Here is a 27588-nt window from a genome sequence, read left to right as displayed (position 1 = left end):
TCCCACACAGACAACAGATAGCTGGACAGCGATGATGTCACTCCCCGGGCTGATCTCAAATGTAAAATGGTGGCCAACCAAGATCTATTCCAAAGTTATTAGTTAGAGTTTGGCTATAGCTTTGGGCGAGTGAGCCCCAGTGTGTGTGTGTGTGGGGGGGAGGGGGGGGGGGGGGGGTACGGATATATACGTAGCTGGCAAAAACAGAGTGAAAGTGTTGGATATCACTGAACGGAGCTGCGGTACCACCTGTTTTGAATTTGCAATTTTGCACATAATACAGGAGGCAGTAGGACATTGCTTTGCTGAAAGCAAGTGCTTCCAAACACTGGTGGCAAGATGACCGCGGTCTGCAAAAGGTCAATATAGGCCTATATGTTAAAAAGTTTCTGGGGGAGGACCCCAGCCCCCCGCTTTGTGGGGGCAGTGCATGCTGCAATTTGGGCAGTGCATGCAATCATACAAAGATGTTCACTTAAATAATGAACTTTGGTTTAAGGATGGTCATTGCTTCAGTCATCAAATCAATTTCTGTAGGCCTACTCTTTGCGTTTTAATGGCTGAAAGTGTAATCCTGATTCCTTGATTCTCACAGTCCAATTGTTGGCAGCCCTGGCACGAGCGCGCGCACACACACACACACACACACACACACACACACACACACACACAAGGGAATTGCTTTGTTTTGAATGCAACAAGGGTGTCAGTGAAAAAAAGGAAAGGAGGAAAGGAAAGGAAAGGAAAGGAAAGGAAAGGAAAGGAAAGGAAAGGGAAAAAATCTACAATCTAAGATCGTAGGTAGGTAGGCCTATCCTACTCCTTTTGGCAAGCGGCACCGTCATACTACGGGAATAAATTAGGCTTAACACTGAATGGAGTGCAGCACTGCCTGTCTGTGTTATTATTGGACCACCCACTTAGCAGAGTGGAGCGGGGGCAATTTAGTCCAAAATGTCTTCATCCTGGCTGGGTTTTTGACTGACTCCAATTAAGCGTAAACTTGTTAAATGTTGCAGGATCAAGCCAGCATTATTTTGGACAGTCATTTGCCAAAACTCAATCCAACATAGTAACTGCTTTCACTTAATGAAAACAGAAAGATAATGGCTATAGACTGACTGAGGCTGGCTGCCATCTCTTCACAATGTGAGCGTAAGCGCCCCCTACAGTAATTATGCAGGAGGTCATAAACAATAAGCACGCACGCACACACGCACGAACGCACGCACACACACGCACACATCTTTTCTCTGTCTTTTAAGAAATAAATGGAAATTAAAGACATTTTGAATATAGGTAGATGGAGTTAGGATATGGATCAGCATCAGTTAGTGTATTATGATTGATTGATTTCCTACTTTTACTTTTTCCACTTTTATTTATGGTCATGTAGTCAAAAGTGTCCCAAGTGCATTATTATTATTATAAACCATTTATTGTGGCAAATTGTGGCGCTTGTAACAAATTGAGAACTTTTTTTCCCTTTTTTTTCGTGTTAAGTATAAAGGCTGTTAAAAGATGTTGCTAGTTTAGTGATGACATCAAAGTATTTTAGTGGGGGATCCTGGCAGGGCATCAGACTCAGGGTCTGGGACACCTGACAGCCTTTTGTTTGGAAGCTGGTCATTGGAACAGCTAAAAGGGACCCGTCAGAGCAAAGGACCCCAGGCTAGGATCTGGCCCATAAGGTGTCACACCTGTCAGGCTGACATTTACGTCCCTCCTCAAATAACCACAGTGGGCATCTATTGTCATCTTAGGACCGTTAAGAAGATTATTTCACACAGCTTGTCGAAGTGGTGCTCTAGGCATCAGATATAAGCTACTGCTATAGCCATATTGTGTTTCTCCATGTCTGTTATCTCTTGTCTTGTGACGTAGCCTATACGGTAAGTTCGCTGGGAGGCTAAAATGTGTGACGGGGTGGGTACTCTTCAAATGAGCTTGGGTCTCAAAATGAGCAAGTCCTGGCAGGTAGACTGAGGGCAGAGCCAGGCAGAGCCAGACATGCAGATTGTTTGAGGAGAGGGACAACTTAATACACCTCACTAACAGCCCCACCTTTTATGTTTCTCAGATAAGGCACACTGTAAAACTCTGACAGTGTACTGATGTCAAGTACACTCTCAGAGTTAACACTCAGAATTTTACAGTGCAGTAGCTTGTTAAAAGAGGCACTGTAGAGCAACATTTGATTAAAAAAACAACTACGTTTCAAGTATTATCTAAAGCTCTTATAAGCACCAATGCAAGTTGTTGTATTTGCAGTAGTTTACATGCCTTTTCATTTCAATACATGGCAAAATAGAATCACAACTTTCACTTTCATATAGCAATGATAACATTGTGAAACCTATCTATCTACTGTGTTGTTTCAGGCTTTGTTTAGTTTTTTTGACAGTTTTTAGACAGCGGGCAGAGAGGAGCAAAGACATGCAACTGAGGTTCCAAGCCATTATTGAACAAGGGACTCTGTAATCTAGTGTGGTCATCCTCCTGTCACCTACAGGGCCTGCTTATCAGGACATTTACTTAAAGTAGCACTTCACCCATTTTCAACCTACCTTCAATTGGCCCTCACTAATGTTCATTATAAGCTGGCACATTACTGTCCTTAGCACATTACTGTTTCCAGGCCCCTTGAGAACTCTCTCTCTCTCTGTTTGTCACTCTCTCTCTCTCTCTCTCTCTCTCTCTCTCTCTCTCTCTCTCTCTCTCTCTCTCTCTCTCTCTCTCTCTCTCGAGTGTGACAAACAGTGTGAGTAGTACCAGGACACAATTAATAGACGGGGGAAAAAACAGTTTGGAGCTACTAAAATACCTGCATTAGAATGAAGACAATTAACTAGCTAGGAAAATGGAGAACGGGGGGCATCTATAAAATAATTCAAAACATGAATGTTGGGACACGATTATAGGCTGATTCAGGGTACATTAATATACAAATACTTTAATACAAATTAAAAATAAAATAAAAGGTTGAAATCTTGTTTGAACTGACCAGTGTTAATTAGTGTTAAATTGACCCTTACAGGTCCATTTGGTTACTCTTTTGTCTTTGTCAGGTCATTGACAGTACAATTTGGTCATTTAACGCGTGTGAGTATGTGAGTGTGCAGGTTCCATTCTTATCCCAGCAGTCTGACAAGTGATGTGCAAGAACATTTCCTATCATTTTTTTTTAGAATTTTACTAGTATGCACTCCTCCTGGCGTACACAATAAAACCTGTGATCACTCAGTACATTGAGTCAGACCGAGAGCTCTCAAGGTGGATGCAGTTGTAAAAGGAGGTTGTAAAAGCCTCTGGCAGAGATTGACATCACCACCACCTTGTTGAGCCTGTAGATTGAGTCTGGAGCACACATACTATAATCTTCCGCTCTATACAGCCCTCAAGGAAAAGCAAACATCCACACCTTTCACATTGCAACATTGCTCTCTATGAATCATTTTCCTTTCCCCAGCCCATTTGTTCACTATACGTTACCTAGGACTGAAGTGCATTTAGTCTGACAGTAAATACAAACGTAGATCTGCTATTGTCGCTGCTCTTCTCAAAGTGGGTGCCATGGCACCATAGGGTGCCATGGCGCAAGTCCAGGGGCGCCACAGAATCCTTTGATAAATTTGGCGGCAATTTCACCTTTTGACGCCTTCTGGTCCGAAGGCCCACAGCGCCGATGTTGCCTTTTCACGCTTTTTGAGTGGTGCAAACCACTCCAACAACCAGCTTTGACTGTATCTATGTGTCTATGTGTCTATGTATGTGTGTACCTGTACGTGGCCCCACGTACATGTGAGCATGGTTGCTATGGTTAGTGTGTGACGTCACTGACTAGTTGCACCACTCAGTTCACACGGGTGTGATTTTTTAATATCAATTGATTACGGTTCACAACTGTGTTATGTACGCACTCGTAACACTCCGGTTCCGGTGCGATGAAAAAACCCCAGAAGAAAACCGGAAATGACAATTCCGCTGGCTTATGCTGACTATGGGGATGCAGTTTTTAGAATCGTAATATCTCTGATTCTTCTTTTTGGCTCAAAACAAGCTAGATTTGCATCTCATTTCTTCTCCTCTACATGTCACCCCCCCATCTCTCTCCCCATTTCCTGTCAGCCTACTGTCTGTCCCTCCATAAAAAATAAATAAAATAAAGGCGAAAGCCAAAAACAAAACAAAAAAAAGAAATGTCTCTGGTGGCTCTGGCAATTCTTTCCACTGTTGCATGAATGACTCACAGTGTTGCATGCATTGTTGCATGAATGATTCACAATTCAATTTCATATTTTGCTTAAGTCGATCTTATACAAAATAGACTAAGTGAGTTGACCAGTTGATTTTATTAGGTTTATCAAGGGAACAAAAAAAAACAAGGTATGCCTACATTTGAACCTGTATGCAGCAGAAATGCTTACAAATCAGGGTTTATAAATTATAAGAAACAAATGTAAAAGACACATGGTGCAGCATTCATTTCAAGTATATATATTAAGTTATTCTGTCTTGTAGCCCTATTTTTGGATTGTATAGATATTGTATCAACATCCTTCAATATAGATTACATAATGGTATTAATAAAGTAAAATAAATCAATAAAAAAGACAAACAAACTGTAATTAGGCACTTACAATAACATTGCCTAATAGCAATAATGTAATTGAAAGCTAAAACATGTTTTTTATATGTGTGTTACTGCAATAGCGTTAAACAAGTTTTGAACGACAGCTTGTTTCGGCCATACATATAATAAACAAAATATCGTCTCTGTCGTGTGGAAACCTCACATGTCCAAAAACTTTTACTTTTGATTAAAATTCAAAAGTAGCAAAATATACTGATCCACAAGCTCAAAACGTGTTGCTTTGTGCCACATTTCGAGTGTGTGGATCTGCTACTTTAGATACGTTTGTCTGACGCTGTAGTATGATCAAGTATGGAGTGACGCTGTATGATCAATAAAAAACAAACAAACAAAACTGTGGAGACTAGTTGTTTGAATTCATCCGGCTCGGCCGGGCACTTGGCCGCGTTCACAGAAGTCAATTCTGGCGGGGAGGGTGACCTCTGTCGCTGTATTAGTGACTCCTATACGTTTTGGACACGAGCGAGTGTTCAGTGGGGAGCTCAACCTTTTCAGGCCGCGATGCCCCTAACACCTCACTGTCAGGTGAAAACAAACGGCAGGTAGCATCACATGTATCAGAGGAGACAGGACAAATTAGGGTCAATTCTCTGTGACCATGCAGAAATGCAAAAGAGTTAGCTGTTTCAAATAAGGCTGCACCCATGATGGAAGTTTTGGAGGTGCTTGCTAATACAGTCGGCACAGGACATATGTACACCCCCCACACACACACACACTTTAAGCCTGGTGTCCTTATTTTTTAGCACAGTTTCCAACATTTTCAATCCCCCTTACCCCAAAAGTCTTCCAGATGTTTCACCAAATTTAAATTAACTGTTGTGATTGTGATCTTGTAGATAGGCTTTGCCATATGACCAAGTACTGTATATAGTGCTTACGTGGTTAAGAAAAGGTCCCTGGTGTGTTGTCTTTACAAATCAAACCCTGCATGTTCCGTACAGCCTATTGGCCCAGATGGATGGGATGTGGACGACAATCCAGCCAATCCAAAGACCTTCAGTCAGAACCTCCTCTGGTTGCGGGAGCGGCTGTCAGCCGAGAACGCACGGTGCTTGTGATAGGCCGTGGTTTTACTTTCCCGTATCTAAAATGGCCACAAGAAGGTAAGGTAAGGTAATGCGCCTTATCAAATTAGACATAAAGTTCAGAGCGATATTAATGCAAGCTTGGTTTGTTTACAAACACACACACTCACAGAGGTTGCATCACCATGCATGATGCTTCGAGTGGCAGCAACATCGCCCCCACTGTATTCCTGTACACCTGCAACATATAAGGGCCGATTCATACTCCTATTTTAGAGCCGAATAAAAGTCGGTTCGGCTCTGTATAGCCTACAATGTGACGTCATTTTTGAGGTTCGGGGGGGCAGGTACCGTCCTAAAGTCGGCTCTTCGGTGCTACTGAAAATTTCTGACGAGCCGAAATCATTTCGGCACTACAGCGCCGAAACAGCAGTAAAATAGGAGTTTGCAAGTCAAATCTATTTTGGCAATAAGTCAACCACTCCTTCCCTACTTCTGTTGTTGTTACCGATGATACTAATCAAAGCTCTGTTCCATTCTGGTCAAACAGTGCCAGGGTGCTGCTATTGTGCCCTTACGGGACCATTTGGTTCCATTTTTTGTTCCAAAAAGATTGAGAAACACTGTACACTAAATGGAACAGCTCCTTATTTAGAATCATTGGTAACACCTGTGAAGGAAGTAGGAAAGTGGCCCGGAAGTAGGAAGAGTTATTCTTTGTGTATGCGTATATCTATACACTCACACCACGCTAGACAGGAACGCCCAAAAACGTCACATCCGGGGTAAGAATTTACCCCGGAATTTTCTATGGCTGGCAACAGATCGGGCAACAGATCTTTCAACGTATGGCATTGCAAATACGTTTGATAATCGCTACTCTGCTCAATATTGTTTTGAAAATGCCGCAAATTGCATTGCAGTGAACGAGCGAAAATCACAACTTCCCCCGTTTGTGGGCGGAGTCACAGTTTGAGGCGCTGTTTACGTGCCGTGGTGTCAGTGTATTCTATGTCCGAGCATAGACATGGTAACGCCCTGCCTGCCTCTGATTGGAGGGAGGGTGAATCCATTTGACCCGACCGCCGCGTCGGTCGGTAGTCCGACACGGCCCTTGCTGTCTGATTGGCCTACCGACACTGCCGGCCTAACCAGACTTTCCTCCGAGGTGGATAGCTATATGCTGGATAGTCTGCCGCGAGGTTACTCCGTGGTGTATGATATAATACAAGAGAATAACAGCTTGGCACGCGCGACAGTAACTTTTATGTTTTGTAGAAGAGGCAAACTTGTTTATCCCGTTTATTTTACATGTGTACAGTGTAAACTTGAAACATTATTGTACTGTAAAAAGGTCTCTTTTCCCTTGATCTTTATCTTTTTTAGTATAATAGTATTAGTTTACTATAATTAGATTAATACACAATAATCAACACTAACACTTTAATTTAGAACACACCCAAATCAAATCATACAAATACGTGTTCAATCAATCATTCAATCAAAGCAAACGGCATAAACAATATTAGTTCTACAAAAATAAAAGTTAAGTTACTGTCACGCGTGCCAAGCTGTCATTCTCTTGTAGCCTACTTGTATTATTTCCCACCACGGAGTAACCTCGCGTCTCGGAGGACAGTCTGGCAAGACGGGCAGGGTTGGTAGGCCAATCAGAGGCAGGCGGGGCGTTACCATGTCTATGTCACATCATCTCAAATGACCTCTCTGAGGACATATATAGACAGCGCCGGAAGCTGTATGCGCAAGGAAACATGCTGTGTAGAAAATTTAGCATGTGCTCAGTACCGGTGAAGATTTCACTTTTTAAATCCTTTTGTACACCCCTGTATACCGCAGCTATGAGGCTGCTACTGAGAGCTCCAAGAAGCTCCAGTGCAAGCCACATGTTCGTCAGTGTTGGGGTCCCCACTTGCTCTGCTGTGCTGCGCAATCTTATGTATAGATTTATGTGCAGAGTATCTGAGTCAGTAAATGACATCATTGATGTCATTACTAACCCATTACGTAGTTCTGTCAGGTTCTCCTCCAGACTGTGGAACCATTGGCGAACTTGTTTGTATGTTCGAAACTGAACATTGTGGAACTCTTTTTATTGTATATTTCTTTCTATATTATCTTTTTTTTAATCTATTGTATTGTTGTTTTGTACAGATATGGATTCCCCTGAGTCTGCAATAAAGATTGAATTGAATTGATATGCTCGGACGTAGAATAGATATACGCTGTGTGCATAGAGCCTATAGGCACGAACATCGTCATCGGTCATCGGCGGGTATAGTACTTACAGTGCAGCTGGTGGTTGAGTCGTTCCAGGGAGAGCAGGATTTTTTGCTCCTCTAAGGACAGGCCGGTTTGGTGCAGGCTCCGCTGATGCAGTGCCGTGGGCCTCTGCGTTTGAGCTAGATCCATGGTAGTCATCGCATCCCTTTCTACTGCCAGGCCTTCTCCACGTAGCTCTGCCAGGGAAGGCTGGCTCACGCTCCCCAAGCCTATGTGACGAGAGGAGGCGTGGAGTTAAGTAATTATAGACAAAGTGAACTACAACAAGTGCACCGGCATAAGAAAGCTTCTGTTTCATGTACGAGGTGCTCGTAATATGTTCCTCAGATTCCTGAGATCAGATAAGGGCGAGCTACCAGTATAAAACACCCAACAATGGGCTTCATTCATCAAGACATTTGTGTCCTGTGTACACCTACAGTAGGTAGGTAATACCTACCTTAAAACCATTTGAATGCATTTATTTATAACAGGAGGAAGGAAGGCACTGGAGCAACTCAAACAGTTTAAGCCCTAATTTTATTATCAGGGTGGTGCAAGGTCTTATATAGCCTGATCAGCTGTGGTCTGACGTAATGTCAGTGACCATAGTAACCATGCTCATTCTTTTGAGGGACAGGTACACAAACACACACACACAGGTACTAACAAAGCCAGTTGTTGGAGTGGTTTGCACCACTCAAAAAAAAAGAGACAACGTTTCGATGTATCAGTCACATCTTCGTTAGGTCAACCGTCATGACCTGACGAAGATGTTAGTGACTGATACATCGAAACGTTGTCTCTTTTTTACTTGCACCCTGATAATAGAATAAGGGCTTAAAGTCTGAGTTGCTCCAGTGCCTTCCTTCCTCCTGCAACCTGTCCTGCCTCTGAGATGCACCAGACTGGCCTGTCATAGGCTAGAGGCCTCTGAGATGCACCAGACTGGCCTGTCATAGGCTAGGGCTGCCTCTGAGATGCACCAGACTGGCCTGTCATAGGCTAGGGCTGCCTCTGAGATGCACCAGACTGGCCTGTCATAGGGCTGCCTCTGAGATGCACCAGACTGGCCTGTCATAGGCCTGTCCTGCCTCTGAGATGCACCAGACTGGCCTGTCATAGGCTAGGGCTGCCTCTGAGATGCACCAGACTGGCCTGTCATTAGCCAGGCTAGCCTGTCATAGGCTAGAGGCGTGGTTGGAACTCCCTTTATTTATAACCTTTCATCATTTTTGGGTCCTCTTCTCAGGTACTATAATTTCCATACAGTATTCAAGTGAGTTGTTTTGTACCATGTATTTATGTATTAAAGTTATATGTTTGTTTGTTTGTTTGTTTGTTTGTTTGTTTGTTTGTTTGTTTGTTTATTAACCCATTTAGACCTGAGTTAAAAACATTCACTTTGAAAGAATATATATTCAAAGATTTGCGCCACATTTTTACGATTTTTCAAAAATAGCAGACCTACAAGCTCGTAGCGCGCCACTCGGTGGCGCGCTATGAGCTTGTAGATCTGCTATTTTTCAATAGTTAAAGCATAACATAATGCTTAAAACACCAAAAGGGGTTCCCGCCCAAAATGGGTTAAATTAGTTTGATACAATAAAGACAGTATACATATTTTGTTCCTTTCTCTTTCTCTCTGTGTGAAGACATACCTTCATCAGGAAGTGCCAGGTAATAAGTACTGGAGGAAGGTGTCAATTGGATTGCGGCCTGTACAAAATAAACAAGACATTTTATATTGACCCTAAAAACATATACTGTAGCATTGATGTCAGGCAGAAACCTCCTATCTCCATATTCTAACTGTTTGTGTTGTTTTAATAAATAAATAAAGCTCGAAACATTGCACGAATCGACACATTTTGAGCTTGTCGATCCTTTGGCTATTTCTGAATTACAATTCTGAAAAGTAGCAGTTTTGGACATATGCGGTTTCCACCCGACAGAGATGATATATAGGCGAGCAAACAGAAGCCGTAGACAAACATACTGTATGAATCACGAACACCTTCGTTTTTGTAAGAAAATAAATACATAAATAAAAATAAGTACAGGTAACTCAAGTCTGTCAGGAAAGCCAATTGTCTTGAACAAGCCCAAACCACGTTGTGCAGTGCCAATTAATTCTACAAACACTGCAAGACTAGTGTGGAAGGAGGGGATTGCAAAACCGATTTGACAAGTTCTAGCACTCCCTACGCATGATATATAGGGAGCTTTACTCACACTACTGTCTGTATGCCCCCAGGGCAGAAGCATGCATGTACCTGAGAGAGCAGGGGTTCTCAGACATTTTAGTTCAAGACCCAAAAGATGAATTTGGTTGTCTCTCCAGGATCAAATGTATATACAAATATATTATGAACAATCACCTTCTTTCAATAATAGTGAAAATAGCTAATCTGCTAATAGTCTAAAATACTGAAAATAGCCAATCTACAGGCTTTAAAGTATTTATTTTAAATTATTGCTATAACATTTTCGATTTTGTTCTTTTTTCTGATTTCATTTAATTTAGATAATTTACAGCTGCACTACAATATGTAACTTTCCTCTTCTGCCCCAGATTTGAACCCAGTTTCCTTTGAAAGTGCAGATTTATTTTATTATCATTGAGCTACTGTAATAGAGCATGCCTGCTTGCTCAGGGGATACATTTAATCTTGTCTCAGATCCTGTGTCACTGTCTAGGTGAGACATGACCTTTGACACGAGTCACATGACCTATATATCTCAATAGAAGAGCAGGGCCGGCCTGGGCCGGTTTAGCAGTCCACTCCAGGCACCTTGGCTGGTAATCCAGCATGACAGCGTGTTCGAGTCCCGATCATGACGAACTTTGCTGTGTGTCTTCCCCCCATCTCTCTCCCCGTTTCCTGTCTACCTGTAATCTATCAATAAAGTCCCCTAAAAATCCCCGCAAAACAATCTTCAGGAAAAACAAAATAGAAGAGAAGGCCAAAGTACAACCACTCCAATTTTATAAATTAGACTGTACTATACATATTGGACAAAATTAAAATTATTCATAAAAAACAAGTTAAATTGTGCCACTTTAACATCTTAACACATTCTCTGCCAGCAATAATTCATTAATTTGCCCATTAACCGCTAGCATTTTTCAGTGAAACCCTTATTTTGAATGATCCACCGGAACACGAAAACCGGAACCGGATGTAGACTAATGATGTGTGTTGTGAGTGACAGACGCTAGTATTAACTTTCACTCGTAGAAGAACGAGTGAAAGAGTGTGTAACCGCGATTGTCATTTCTTCGGCTGTGGGCTGTTGAATAAAGCTGATTTTGACCAGGGGCACAATCTGGGAAAGGAATCTGAGGTACTTGCCTAGCAACACAATGCTAATGTGTAGCATTATGACAACAAGCTATCATAAACCACTATAAAGGACATTGACGTTGAATTAAGATTTGACGTAGATCTACAAGAATAAACAAGAATGACGAGTCATAACTGCCAGGTGTTACTGTATATGAAGTATAGGATATAATCAGTTTGTATGCCGCAGCAATTTTGAGCCCTGTGCTGTTCAGACTATGGGTTTTATGGGTAAGTCTCCCATTGGCTTAGAGGCAGCCTAGAGACGAGGCAGCCAATCATGAAAACGTGTCCACTAAAGTTTCTACTAGAGGTGCTTTTCAAGCATCGAGCAAAAAAAGTTTCAAATTAGGTCTGTGACCAAACCACTGTACCTGAGGAATCTTTCTGGTCAGTGAGCCAGTCTGAGCCGCTCTGGTTGAGTCTGGACAGGTCTTCCTCTTCATTCCACTGCTCTCCAGCACCTGTCGTCTCACCAGGCTCCTTGCTAGAATGAGAAGGAATGAATGTATTCAGCTATTATGCTAATCCTCCTATATTATTTTATTCTATTCTATTCTATCTGGCATCAATATTTCTGAGCATGTCATTGCAGGTGGAAATGTAAAAAAAGAGAAAACAAAGAAAAAAAAGAAAAAAATGTTATGTCTGATTTGTGGTATGCTGTGATTCATGGCCAGAATTATAGACAAGCTTGGATGTTTGATCTCACCGTTGTTAGGGGAGAGAAAGAAGCCACTCATTCTGGTTACGGCTTTGACACCGCTGATAAGGCTGTCGCCATTGATGGTAACGTGGGACAAATTGGCACGCGCTTGATGCAAGGCAGACAATGACCCATTGTGTGTCAGGCAGTTTCTAGGGTCACCTAAGTTGGTTATAAAAAAACAAGAGGGAAAGACTAGGAGAACGATCCAAGAATGCACTTTTCCACAAGTTACAAGATTCTCCATCTCCAGCTATGTAATAAATACATTAGTGGTTCTGAGAGTGGTAGGTAGTTCTCAAAGTGAGTAGGGGCCCTTGAGGGCGTTGCAGGGGGTCCCCAGCAAAATGAGTTAATATAGCAATCTGCAAGCTCACAACGTGTCACATTGCAACACACCGTGGGCTTGTATATCAGCTATTTTCAATAAATCTAGAAAATCTTGTAAAACATTTCAGAAACACAAAATCTTGAATGGGGGTCCCCGGCACAAAATATTTTCAGATGGGTGAATTTAGGTCCTATAGAAATTAAAACGTTTGAGAACCGCTCATTAAGAACTTGCTCCTCTCTGCTTCTTTGTATGCATGACATGACCTGAAAAGTACATTATTGCAAAGGTCCATTCCAATAAAGCGCAGTACTCCAATGAGTGCTGACAAGAGCCACAGGGGGGCCAAAGAAAATGTAACACATTGATGAACTCACTGAACTCATGTCCAAGCAAACACAAAGCATAATGATTTCACGAGATAGTGCACTTGTAAGGGCATTTCAGGACATCACATTGGAGAAAAAATACATTTATCATTCATCAGTATTATTATTATTATTATTATTATTATTATTATTATTATTATTATTATTATTATTATTATTATTATTATTATTATTATTATTATTATTATTCACAATAAGTTAACTTCAACATACATACAAAGTAGTAAATAGTACTAATAGAGATGCTTCATTACACTAAAGAAAAATACTCTTTCTGTCTCTATGTCTCTGTGGGTAACAAGGGAGACATACAGGCTAGGCTTGCTGTAAGTTGTGTGTGTGGGGGATTGTCAGCCAAGATATACATTACCGTCCTTGGTGGCTAAGGCACTGCGAACACCCTGCCAGAGCCGAGAGATCTCTTCGTCTGTGGGAGTGCAATCTAAACAGAGGCCTTTTTCATCATACACCAACCCTCTTCTCCCGCTGTAGCAGCCCAGAGTCTCCTGATGAATGGAGCCAGACATGATAGATACCTCGGAAGAGGGATAGACAGACGAGGGTGGCACTGGCGCGTAGGAAACACTACTATCAGTTGGGATTATGTGCTGCGTGTGAGATGAGGCAAAACCTGGGTCAGAGTTGACCCTGTGCCAATTCTGCTCGGCTACTTTGGAATTCATGCTAGAGTGATGGGGATTGAGGGAAGTAGTCTTGGTGCTGTACGCTGTTGTGTCTCCTTCTGCGGTTTCTCCCCTGGGTGGCGGTCGAGGCAAGATGATTTTCCCCTGGGCCTTGGCTATTTGGCTCACCTCGGTGGCAGATTGTGGTCTCATGACAGTGCCCTTTCGGGCCCGCGATGAAACAGGACCCATTGTGCCTCTGGCAGAGCACTCTCTCCTAGGGACCTTGGGACTGCCTATCCGGGCGCTGTTACGTGGCACCCTGACCTCCTCCCCTTGTTCCTGTTGCTTGCCGCCTTGAACCCCGACATCTGCCCAAGCTTGCTTTGTAAAGTGATAACCAGTGGAGGCTGGGAAGGTCAGACTGGGGCCAGACCTGGAACCCCCTGAGATTGCAGTCAGACTTGGCTGGTGGTCATCTGAGTGGCCTTTCAGCAAATATGGACTGGCGGGTTTACTTTTCATTAGGGTCTGTTTCCAGGCGTTTACCTTCCTTTCTTTATCCTCATCATACAGATTCTCCTCATCAAACCAGCGGAGCTTTTTTTTAACAGCCCTGTCACCCTCTGTGTCCTTGGCTTTCATCCTTGTTAATTCAACGCTGTCTCGAATAGACAACGCCACTTGTCTAGCAAAAAGCGAATTTTCTGAGCTGTACGCAGACTTGCGCTCTCCCTGTGCGTACTTGGACTGCTTTTTAAGAATTCCCTTGACGACTCGAATACCACATAATTTGGAATCACAATGAGATAATCCTGCCAGCTCTTGTATTTCCTCGCCAGGAAACTTGAGGCACCCAGGAATGTCTGACTTGCTATTAGACGAGCACGCCTGATGCTGTAATTCTGTATTCTTAAATCTCTGAGCTTTGGGCTCTGAATTTGGGCCCTTATTGAGGTTGTTCATGGAATCACTAGACTTATTCTTGGATGGTGCATTATTGTTTTCCTTTGCAGTGTGCAGGACAGTTTCTTCTCTAGGTTGTGTATAGTCATTCCATGAAATATTAGGCTTTGAGCGAGCCTCAAAAAGGACATCTTTGCGGTTGTTGTCTTTAGTCTGTACCACTGACTGATAGTTTGCATGTCTGTCATCATGACTACACTGCTGTCTAAAATCGAACTGTTCTAATTTGGGACAAAAGATTTCAAGCGCTCGATTGCCTAATGCAACTTTGTTATTTGTAAGCACTGTGGTTTTGTCATTTGGACTGCTTCCTCGGGAGCTCTCCTCAAAGCGTTCTGTGTCCGAGTCAATAACCCCACAAAGACTTAACAGGCCACAGTAGCTCAGAGGGTCCTGTGCTTCCGTTTTAGGAGTTTGATCAGCTGCGATCGATCCTCTTTTGGCTTGAGGAAGGTTGCCCGTCCTCTCATTTGCTTCCTCAAACTCCTCCTGCTTTTTGTGTTGAGGGCCTGCATGCATCTTTCGCTGCTCTAAAGTGTCGCCGCCAAGAAACATCTTTGTTAAGGAAGAAGTGAGATCAGCCGACGGACATGGGTGATTTTGATTTCTTTGGCCTGACAAAGGCCTCTCAAAGTTGACCAAATAGGATGAATGAGAACATTGGGGATTAGCAGTGCTGCGGTTGTGGTCCTCACTCTCCAAGCTGTCCAGACTTGACAGACTGTCAGAACGGTGGGGCTGGTACGCGGGGTGCTCCTACACAAAACACAAAAGAGTGACGATGACTTGTGAGAAAATGATACGCGCACAGGATGATTTTCCAAAATATCTAGTGTCAGCCAACACGGCCCAAACAGGTGACATTCCAGCGTGTGTGTAAGGGAGACATGGATAGAGTGAGTGAGTGAGAGAGAGAGAGAGAGAGAGTAAGAGGAAGAGAGAGTGAGCAAGTAAAAATGTGTGTCATAGGTGATGGACCAGTCAGGCCTCTAAAGGGGGCCTTGTTTGCAGTGGGGATGCTCATGCACGTCTTGGCAGGCAGACCCAGGACTAGGATTACACGTTACCTCATACCTCTATATTCATTTAACCTCAACCGCATATTAAAACTCTACAGCAACGTATCGTGTCTCTTTTCTTGCTGTAAAACGCTATCATAAAGGGACCATATCTTTAAAGTAACGTCTGTATCATACAGTATATACTGTATATACAGTATAGTATATATATATATATATATATATATATATATAAGTGGGGGAGGTGCTGGTAGGCAACTAGGCAAGGCATAAAATGTAGACCAGGGAAAACTTCCTTAGAAGAGGAAGGGACCGTGCAAAGCACCGGACGAAGCGTACACGGCGAAACGCGTCGTGCAAATAAAGCAATGAAGCAAAAATGATCTTGTCCTGAGCGTCTCTGGAGTGTGCGGTCCCTTCCTGTATATATACTGTATATACTGTATATATATAGTGTTACAGAAACCAGTACAAGTGAGAACAACTGAAAAACAGGCACCCACGCCTGTTTTTCTGGCGCAGGAGGCCCCGGCCGCCGAGGCAAAACGTGTCATTGGGGGCTGGGGTGGCGATTGCCTATTGTCGGTGGGCCCCCGTTGGCCCGTCAGCCTCCCGTTCGCCGTCGTTTTGTACCTTCCCGTTCGCCGTCATTTTGTACCTTCCTGTTTGGCACTGACTGATCGAGACAAATTGATATAAGGGCCCAGATTTAAGTATTTTGCATTCAGTTTGTCACAGGATGTTGTAAGTGGACAACAACGACAACAACATCTCATATTTCATTCAAGTAACTCACCTGTGGGCAGTTATCTTGTTCCCTCTCTTGATTATCCTGAACCTCATTGAGAAAATAGGGCTGAGCGTCCTTGATGCTGGACATGCTACGTTCCCGTAGCAGTTTGGCGTAAGCCTCCACCGCGGAGATAGCCCGAAGGTGGCTGGATTTAGACACCACTGGAGGCTTTGGAGATGGAGTACAGCTCCTGGTTACGTTTTTAGGGAAAACACAACAGAGATATACAACGAATGAAAAGTGGTACACAAACAACACAACAAAAGGCATAATACATAGATAACACATGTCTTGATTTATCTTTATGCCATGTATTCTGTTTAAGAATGGAACACGTCATATTCCCTACATGTTGGGTAAGGATTAACGAGTTTAGGAGATTAAAGTTTTATTTTTTTTACCGGCTCATGGTGGAGCTACTGGACAGGAAGGCAGACTGCTGGCCGTACAAGCTGAAGTTGCTTTGGATGTGGTTAAGTGCCTCTTCGATGTTGGGGACATTCTTTCTAAAAGCTAAAACATCACAAAGAGAAAAACATCTTGGGTTTGAGCTTTCATGAACGCAAACAGTGTCAAATTCAGGGCACCTGCCACCTTTTTGCTCAATTCTGAGGTGCAATAATAATAATATTCTAGGATCCTGATGAGAGTGCATAAATACGAGCACATTAACCCATCCTCTGCTCACTCCAATGGCTCCCGACAGAATAGAAGATATCCCTGCTAACTCATCAGTGCATCCACGACACCAGCAACGCTCCTTCCTACTTCAAGGAATTAGTCTCCCTACAACCCTCAACTCGCAACCTCCGCTCTTTAAACACTAACCTCCTCAAACCAAGACCAACCGGCGCACCATGGGCGACCGGGCCTTCTTCTCGGTTTCCCCCGAATTGTGGAACCCCCTCCCCACCCACCTGAGAGCACCACAGTCAGTTGACTCTTTTAAGAGAGGACTAAAGACTTTCCTTTTATAGCTATGCCCTCATGTTTTAAATGTTTTGTTCCCGTTTCTTAGATGATTTTAGTAGTGTGATGTGTCTTCTGTTTTATGTTCATGCATTTGCTCATTGTAGCGCTTTGAGATTCTCACAAATGTGCGTTATAAATTATTTATTATTATTATATGTGAATATATTACAATGAAGCCCTTCCCAGCCAAAAGTTGTTGACCAGCATTATACTGTGTACGGACATTACATTGCATTTCTTTGCATTATGTAAGATTACTTAGATTAGTCCCGATATTTGCCCCAGACTAATGGTCATACAGAACCTGATGCTATATGTTAGCTGATGCCTACCACAAAGGGCCTCTGAAAATGCCTTGGGTTACACTAAGAACAAAATAGTCCCTGGAACAGAATCATTTGTAACAATATAGAATGTTTTCCATTTTGGGGTGTGGGGATATGTGTAAGAAAGGTTTAAAAATTAACCCTATGGGAGTGATGAGACATTATTTCAGTCTGGTACACATGGCATAATCTTGAAATACGCACTTAAAGGTTTAAGAAAAAACAGATCCAGAATCCACCCTATACACTGACACCACGGCGCGTAAACAGCACCTCAAACTGTGACTCCGCCCACAACCGGGGGAAGTTGTGATTTGTGCTCGTTCACTGCAATGCAATTTGCGGCATTTTTAAAACAATATTGAGCAGAGTAGCGATTATCAAACGTATTTGCAATGCCATACGTTGAAAGATCTGTTGCCCGTGGACAAGGCACGCTACCTCCGCAAGTTAGATAGCATCGGCATAGATGTTTGTCCGTATGTGATTAAGGATTGGACCAAGTTGCATTGGCAGCCATATAACATTCTTATCCCAGGCTAAAACCGGATGTGACGTTTTTGGGCGTTCCTGTCTAGCGTGGTGTCAGTGTATATGCGCATGGACCCCTCTTTCCATCTAGACCTGTGGTTTTCAACCAGTGGTCCAGGTGTTCCAGCCAGGTGGTCCCCAGCTAAATGATGGCGAGTTGGTAACCAAATGGACCCTTATAGATCATTTAACTCTTGAGAGTGTAAAACAAACCAAATGAACCCGTAAGGGGTGTAGGAGCCATAGTGTGGCTTGTATGCCTTTAGTCTCATCATGTGCTAGTATAATTGACGTAAGGTATGTCACTTTAATGGCACTGCACAGGTGGTGGGCGTGTTCACTGGGTCTGGGGCGCTGCCACACTGATATCATGGCGTTTACCTGTCACTACTCACTAGAGTAATGGAAGTTGGACAGAGAGAGGGGGTGAGCGTGGGAGAAGACAATTTCTGTTGACCGTATCAAACGCACTGTATCACCTTAACATCCACGTTTAGATATAGCTAAAAGCCTGGGAACAGTTGTATCTTACGTGTGGTGAGTATGAATAAATGATCAAATGTACAGCTGGAGTGGACCTGATATCATTTGCGTGCGTGTCATACAAAGCGTCTCTTTACTCTCATGCTTAGCTCCTCTCGGCAGCCCTTTAAACCGCCGCAACAAGGGGTTTCATTTTATACTATCAAGAGTTAAATTATTGTTAAACATCACTACATTTACAAGAAGTCTACACAATTAAGAGAAATGTAGAATAATTGTTATTTTGATCAATGTTTCCCTGTTATCTCTCAAAATCGTATCCAAATGGTAGTCCGTGGCTCAAATGCCGAATAATAGACCTTGATATGGAAAGGGTTGAAAACCACTGATATAGACTCATCATAGCTCCATGAAAGTCAAATTGGGTTACTTGACATGAAAACGTTTGAGAACCCCCTGCATTAAACTACCTCTCAACGAACCTTGACTCGACACTCTCTTTTAAAGAAAGATGGAACACTAACATTGCCTTCTCCTCTGAGAAGGAGGCAGGTGGGCTCTTTGGAAGCGCTCTGTGGCATCCTGGACACGTTGTCTGCGCTGCTGCAGGATGCTCTCTCTCAGCTGCTGTTCGCGGGCATCCCACTGCTTCCGCCTCTCCTCCAGAACCCTGAGGTGCACATAAGGCTGGGTCAAGAGAGTAGAGGGGTGTAATCCAGTTGATTATGGGGTTGGAAGTAGTATGTTTTTTATTACCCGAAACCGGAGTCCATTCCTCGAGGTGTGTCATTAATAACTTATGGCAAGCAATGATCAACATGGACTTGCTGTCCGAAGGCATGTTGCCATCGAGTAATGGACACTTTTCTGGGCGGGACACACCAACCGTGCAGTACTTACCAGTCCAGTGAAGACTCAAATGTTTGGAATCAAAAGACATTCACACTAGCTGAGGTATTGATATGGAGGCATGTAATAATGAGGCCATTGCCGTCATTTTATCCATCATTCCGGATCATTCTATTGTTCAACAAACATTAGTAGTAACTTGCAACCTCATCAAATTAAGTATCAAGTTGTGTATACAGTATGTCTGCAAGTCAAAGCTAGCCAAGCGCTTCAACAGTGATCGCCAAGCTCAGTTGGACAACCTAAATACCCAACGAACCAAGCTAAGAAACAGTGTAACTGCCATGACCAAATCAGCTAAAAGTAACTTCATCAATGATAAAGCACTGGAAAACAAAAACAATCCTCGTGAGCTCTGGAAGCTACTAAACAATCAACTAGGCTGCGGTCAGAAACTAAAAACCAGGTTTTCAAACATAAACATCAAATCGGACGACACTCTCATCACTGACAAGCTTGATGTGGCCAACTACCTGAATATCTTCTTTACAAACATAGCAACAACTCTGGTTAACAAACTGCCCTCCCACTCTGGGCTCTTTGGTGTAGAGCACATTACAACCTTCTACAGAAACCTAGGTGTTTGTAAAGACGATTTTAAACTAGTTATGGTAACAACTGATGAGGTAATTAAGAAACTGAGTGCCCTCCAACCCCACAAGGCCACAGGCCATGACAATATTCCCTCCAAATTTCTCAGAGACTCAGCCATCTCTATAGCTCCAATCATCACCCACATAGTAAACCTCTCCATCAAACAGGGACAGGTCCCCCAAGATTTCAAACTGGCCAAAGTAACCCCCTTGCACAAGAAAGGGAGTAAATTAGACCCGGCAACTACCGCCCTATTTCTATTCTAAGCTCCATCTCGAAAGTGATGGAAAAAATAGTCTATGAACAGGTTGAAAAGTATCTTGCCACTAATAAATTAATGTACGAGTTCCAATCTGGCTTCAGAACGTCCCACTCCACTGACACATGCCTTCTCTATTTAAGTGACCACATCAAACATGAGGTGGATGCTGGCAAATACTGTGGCATGGTCATGCTGGACCTCCAAAAGGCTTTTGACACCGTGAACCACTCCATACTTGTTAACAAGCTAAAAGCAATTGGTTTCGATAGCACATCAGTGAGCTGGATGCAATCCTACCTGGAGGGGAGAGAACAGATGGTGGAGGTGAATGGAACACTGTCCCCCCCCCTCCCAGTGAGCTGTGGCGTTCCACAAGGGAGCATACTAGGGCCTTTACTGTTCCTAATATATGTTAACGACATGACTTCAGCTTGGGACTGCAACTTGTTCCTGTTCGCAGATGACTCGGCACTGCTAGTCTCGGACAGGAACAAACTGCAGGTTGAAAAGGCCCTCAGCTCTGAACTCGGTAGAATCTGCACCTGGCTCGTTGATAACAAACTATCTTTACACCTGGGAAAAACTGAATCCATTCTCTTTGGCTCTAATAGTAATCTCAACAAGGCAAATGGCTTCTTGGTTAGAGTGGGTGACAATGTTATCACACGTAAAGATGAAATTACCTACCTAGGTTCCATCCTGGAGGCTAATCTTTCCGGTGATAAAATGGCCACCATCGTAATCAAAAAGGTCAACCATAGAACAAGATTCCTTTACAGGATCTCCTCACTGGTCGACAAAAACACCTTGAAGACCTTAACAGGAGCCCTTGTACAGGGTTTCTTTGACTATGCATGCACCTCCTGGTACCACAGCACCTCAAAGGCCCTTAAAACCAAGCTCCAGACTTCCCAAAACAAACTGGTCAGGCTCCTACTTGACCTCGCCCCCCGAACCCACCTCACCCCTGCCCACTTCGACAGGCTGGAATGGCTTAGGGTCGACGAACCTAAGCAATGGGTCTGGTCCACAAGATTCGATACACCACCAAGATACCCATGTACCTGTCTAGATACTTCCTTAATGTTAACGAAGTCCACACCGACAACACCAGAGGGAGTGCAACGAACCATGTACAACCCAGATTCGGCACAAACAAGGGACTAAATTATATTCGCTCCTATGCCACCAAAATGTGGAACGCCCTACCAACAGTCATTAAGACATGCGAATCCCTTGACTCCTTCAAAACCGCTCTCAAAGGGCACCTACGGACGGCTGCAATTCGAAACTGGCCCCTGTAAAATCGGAATCCCTCAAACACGGACGCAAGGACAACACAAGAGACGGTCGCGGCCACACAGCCAACTCAAGGTATGGCCACTGAGCCGACTTGGGGACCCAACACAAGGACAACACAAGAGACGGTCACGGCCACACAGCCAACTCAAGGTACGGCCACGGAGCCGACTTGGGGACCCAACACAAGGACAACACAAAAGACGGTCACGGCCACACAGCCAACTCAAGGTACGGCCACGGAGCCGACTTGGGGACCCAACGCAGCTCCTCCAAGGAAAACAAACAAATGAACGGAGCTGCACCCCCCCCCCCACCGCCCTTTTTTTCCCTCACTGTATATGTTTCTTTTCCCTTTTTACCTCCTTTATGATGAAATCCTGTTCTGTCCTTTGTCTATATAGAAGTGTCTATTTGTACGTCTCTAAATGTTTTTGATAAATTGAACAATGTGGACCCTATTGGAAACAAGTGTAATGCTTAATTGGGTCGTCCACTCACAGTTAACAGCCTTTGTATTGAGTTTGTGCTTGAAATGTACTGTAATTCTGCAAACTGTTAATACATTTTTCAATCAATCAATCAATCAATCTTTATTACATCTGCACTATAACTTTCCTCTTTTACCACGGATTTGAATTTGGCTGTGCCGAGTTTTTTTTTCTATGAATCTATGAGTCTATGAATCTATCATAGTTAAAATGGAGTTTGAAGTTACAATGAGCTTATGAGGTGTGTAAATAGGGTTTTTTTGGAGTGCTGAATCCGTTCCAACTTCCAACCATTAATTTTCATTTTCAAATGACTCCATGGCCATAAAATCGGCCATGCCTGCTTTTGTATGTCCCAGATATGGGTAATAACTAATATGCCATGTTATGCATATCTCAATGGATGTCTATGGTGTTTTCTTTTCTGTGTGTGTGTGTGTGTGTGTGTGTGTGTGTGTGTGTGTGTGTGTGTGTGTGTGTGTGTGTGTGTGTGTGTGTGTGTGATCTTAATTGAAACTAACTGTTGAAAGTGAAGTAGATGGACAAAAGAACAATCTTAACTGATTTATTCTTTTCAGAAAGACTTTGTCACACCTTACAAATAAATAACAGTAAAATAAGGGTGAAATAAATTTGCCAGGGCTCCTCAGACTTTCAGTTCATCAATAAATAAATAAACAGAATATGGCTCTATATCACTATATAAAAAGATCAACACATAATAAAAAACCAAGGTGCTAAAAAGAAAGTATGCTTTTGTAAACAACAAATATGAATAAACATAAAACTATACTCTTCAACTACCTGCTCTTCACTCACTGCTCTTGTCATCTGGCTTGTTCTCGCAAATTTTGCCATGGCAGTTACCACCAAGCCCGGATTGGACAGTCTGGCAATACTGGCAGATGCCAGAAGGGCTGGGCAGTCATGGGGCCAGGGCTGAGTCAAAACAATAAGAAAAAGTAATAAAAAAACATAGAGTAGCGTCTTTGGGCCGTCTTTGGGTCGGTGAAGACCACAAATGCCAGGGCCGATTTTTTGTGCCAGTCCGTAGTTTACCTGTGCCTGTGCCTGGTTACCACAAACAGAAATGCACTTCACTCCTTGCTTTTTACAGCAACACCTGAGTATGTACAGTCCCCCTCACAGTTGCAACTGACTAACTTCAGAAGATAGTTTGGTGTGATGGGGTCTATTGACGGTCCATCCATACTCCAGTATGTACTGGAGTATGAATGGAAGCTGCCAATCTCTGGTCTGGATATAAGCTCGGAGAGAGTGCTGTGCTGCGGCTCCTGTTGTCGGGGGCAGATTTACTGGTTTGATACTCCCAGTAGCGGCCCGCTTGCTGAAAATGTCATCCCAAAACATTTGTGCGATTTCCCATGGAACATGAACTTGAATAGTTCACAGCAGGCTGTGATGATGTCCTCCTTGTTGGCTTGGATGTCCAAAAACTTCCATAGCCCTCTCCACTTTGTCAGTCTTGCAGGAACTATTACCGCTACTGGGAGTATCAAACCAGAAAAACTGCCCCCGACAACAGGAGCCGCAGCACAGCACTCTCTCCAAGCTTATATCCAGACCAGAGATTGGCTGCTGCTGCTGTCCATCATTGATTGTACAGTACATCCAGTGTAACACCACCAAGCTTCCATCCATAATCCAGTACTGGAGTATACATAATGTACTGGAGTATGTACATAATCCAGTACATAATGTACTGGAGTATGGATGGAAGCTTGGTGACTATGGGCCAGGCTATGAGCCTGTACCGTCAATGAACAGACCTATCTGAAGACTATATCTGAAGTTAGTCAGTTGCTATGAGGGGGACTGTATACACACTGCATTTCAGTGCACAGTGTATTTCTGCTTGTGGTAACTGCCATGGCAAATTTCGCAAGAACAACAAGCTAAATGACAAGAGCAGTGAGGGAGATGCCAAGGAGATGCAAGAGTAGAGATAGTTGTATGTTTATTCATATTTGTATTTATTGTTTACAAAAGCATGCTTTCTTTTTAGCACCGTAGTTTTTTATTATGTGTTGATCTTTTTTTCATAGAGCCCATATTCTGTTTATTTATTTGTATTAATGAACTGAAAGTCTGAGGAGCCGTGGCACATTCATTATTTTACTGTTAATACATTTTTAAGGTGTGATTCTGAAAAGAATAAATCAGTTAAATCCATTAAAGATTGTCCATCTACTTCTGTTTCAACAGTTGGTTTCAATTAAGATGCATTTGTGATATTAATAAAATGCTTTTTATATTTTATATATGCCCCAGCCTCCATCCCCAACATACAAAACAAGAAAACACCATAGACATCCATTGAGATGTGCAATGGATTATTAGTTATTACACTGTCTGGGTCATACAAAAGCAGGCATGGTCGAATTTATGTCCAGGAGTCATTTTTACTGAAAATGAATGGTTGGAACGGATTCAGCACCCCCAAAAAACCCTATTTACACACGTCACAAGCTCATACTGGCCAATTTTAAAATGTCCTGCTTTTAGCCTATAGGCTCTCCGGGTACCCCAACTTTGATTGCCTCCCACAAAGTTTCCCAAGGGAGTTGGCTTGGAACATTTTTTTCTGTGATAGTAGACACCTTTATGAACACATCTGTGAAGAAAGCTAGTGGTAAGCATTTTTTTTTTGCAGATTTGCCACACATTTCACTAACGATCCCTTATTATACCGAGTCAAGCAACTTAATGAAGTGAAACAATTTCAATGTAGCATTCAAAGCCGCATGAACAATAGGGAAATATTTAAATAGTGGGCTGATTCTAAAGAAACGAGAAGTATCAGCTGCCTAAGACAAATACGAAAGAAACATCTCTTACATGTTCAGCCACACTTGCATGAGTCTACGTCTCTCTCTTTCTGTCTGTCCCTGCTGCATCCTAAGCACGTTTAGAAAGACAATCGCTGTGGCATATTATCCTCTGTTGGGCAACAGATTTAGGAGGTTATTATCCGTGAGGGATTTGAGCCGCCGCGTGCTGTGCTGCTGAACTCAGCCGGGCCAATGCCTGTTAGTCATCACTCTGTGCTGTCCCACTGGGATGAGCAGGATCTATTTACAGGCCCAGTTGACAACGGCCTGTCACACCGTGCAGTGACCATAGGCTTGCCTACTGTATGTGTCTCATCCAAAGTACACTGGCTTTATCCTCTCAGACCGGCCGGGGTCAGGTCAGGGCACGTTGCAACTTTAGGGCTGTCACGGTCATGATTTTTTGAGTGGTGCAACCACTCCTACAACCAGCAATGTCCCAATGTCCCTATGTCCTAACCTATGTCCTGATGTTTAGAGTACCAATAGGGGGTGCTGTTACACCACTCGCTTCAGACTGGTCTGATTTTTTACTTGACAATTAACTGTCATACAAATAGTTGCGATTAACAATTTATAAAATAAAAAATGTATACTATTACCAAAATACTTCGATCATTTAACACTTTCAGATGTTGTTGCTGTCGGGCAGAAACCTCTTATCTCCTTATTTTATTTATACTGCATTGACACAGAATAGCATCAAAAGTAGCAGATCGACAAGTGTGTGAGCTTTAGTAGTAACAATTACATTAGGGTTGTCACGATTATACATTTAAGTTGACGATTAGTCACACAAATAAGTGTGATTTATAACGATTTCATTGTCTTTTTGCCATTGGAAATTGGAACTTTATGAAGGCCTATCATTTTTTTAGGCTTCGTAATAAAAAAATAGGTGCACAGGGCAGATGTGACATTCCGATGTGAATAACTGAAATATACCGATGTGAATAACTGAAATATACCAATACATTACTGCCATTTTTTATAAATGTATATAAATGTAAAAAACGATTATGACAAAATAATTGCGATTGTCTCAAATAATTGCGATTAGACGATTATGTAATAATATTGTGACAACCCTAATTGACATAATGAATCAATATGAAACCAACTTTCTGCGGCGTTTAGTCTCCAGACAGAACTTGCGGTTGCGAGCTCTGCATGTCCTCTGCTCTTCCACCAGGAGTTGTCTCTCATCCTGCTGCTCTCCATCAGCTCCTAATCTGGAATTTCTGAAGGTCAACCACTAAGGAGACATGTTTTAAATCATTGGTTCTCAAATGTTTCACACAAAGGAGCCCCACAATAGTTTATTTGGCCGTCGACCCTCATCTGAAAAGGTTTTGTGTCAGGGACCCCCAGAAGGAAAAAATATATATAAAGAATATATATATATATGCCAAACGGTGACCATGCGAAGCCCATGACCATTGGCCAAAGGGTGGCGCTATAGCACTCTGCGATCTGCAAGCTAGCACGGAATGCTAAGAGCTTACGTATCTGCTACTTTTGAATTGCCAAAATATAAAATATGGTTAAAGTGGTTACAATGATTGTGACGCCAACACATTTTGCTGGGGACCCCCTGGAACCCCCCCCCCCCCTCCCCTCCCCCACCCCAGGACCCCTTTAAGTGACATGTCTACACTACCAGGCTTTATTAATTTAAAAAAAGCTGGTTATATTTACTAGAACTCGACTGGCCAAAGGCCGGTCGAACTCTAGCACCACTCCACGCCATCCAGGTAGCCAGTTGTCCAGGTGCCCATTTGTCCAGGGTGCCCACTTGTTCAGTCAGACTATTTGGGTACTGTACTGTACCGTACTGTACCGTGCCGTACTGTACTATACTGTACTGTACCTAATTGTAGCATACTGTAGTAACTGTATTCTGCTGTACCGTACTGTGCCTTACCATACTGTACAGTGCTGTACCGTACTGCTGCACCCTGTGTATGTGTGCGCGCGTCGGGTGGCATGCAGGTTTTTGTGCATGGAGAGATGTGTACCCCCTTTCCATTAAACACACACACGCACACACACACACACACACACACACACACACAGTCACACACACACACACACACACACACACACACACACACACACACACACACTGTAACTTTGCTCACGTTAAAAACAATGCTGGAATCTCCAGCTCTAGGCCTATAAGCACGCACGCATCAACAAACTCTTACGCTGCTATGCACACATTTGACACACATTTCAAATTTGTATATGGGTGTCACTTGCCATAAAAAAAATAACTTATGTAGGCCTACATGCAACAATTGCGTTGTTTGTAGATCAGCTCTTTTGCTCTTTATGGCAAGTGACACCTGCAACTGCCTACTTGGATCATCAGTTAACAGGATACGAGTGGTAGAAGAAGTTGTCCTTCAGAACTTGCATTCTAGGGGCGATTGCAGGCATTGACGGGTTCCACTGGCACTGCGTCTTCTCATCTAACGGTTCCGGAACCTCACCAATGTCACCATGATGATGAAGACGTGCTCACGAAAAGACATTTGAATGAATGCCGCATGTGCATGTCATGGCGGTCGCTTCTTCCGTGAGAACGATCAACTTTAACTCTTCTAGCACAAAAAAGACATCGGCCATTTGAAATGCATGCAGAAGTCGCTGATTTCTTTCTTTTGCTCTACATTTCACCGTTCTGTGTACAGTCAAGCCACGATGGCAACGGAGGACGCGCTTCCTTGA

General features: G+C 43.1%; 1 protein-coding gene across 1 annotated transcript; it reads right to left on the bottom strand.

Annotated features, from left to right (window-relative positions):
• Nucleotides 1-4453: 4453 nt before the first annotated feature.
• Nucleotides 4454-27408, bottom strand: cep126 (centrosomal protein 126). Its single transcript, XM_079514101.1, has 12 exons — nucleotides 27242-27408; nucleotides 25977-26096; nucleotides 18973-19118; nucleotides 16538-16649; nucleotides 16140-16326; nucleotides 13106-15080; nucleotides 12022-12177; nucleotides 11684-11796; nucleotides 9624-9681; nucleotides 7989-8192; nucleotides 5853-5920; nucleotides 4454-5741 (listed from the first exon to the last, which is right to left on the bottom strand). The coding sequence occupies exons 1-12, from the start codon at nucleotides 27295-27297 to the stop codon at nucleotides 5658-5660; spliced, it is 3279 nt and encodes a 1092-aa protein (XP_079370227.1). The 5' UTR covers nucleotides 27298-27408; the 3' UTR covers nucleotides 4454-5657.
• Nucleotides 27409-27588: the final 180 nt, after the last annotated feature.

This window comes from Electrona antarctica (genome assembly GCF_951216825.1).
Source record: "Electrona antarctica genome assembly, chromosome: 11".
Lineage (NCBI taxonomy): Eukaryota > Metazoa > Chordata > Actinopteri > Myctophiformes > Myctophidae > Electrona > Electrona antarctica.
This window is presented reverse-complemented; position numbering and strand designations above follow the sequence as displayed.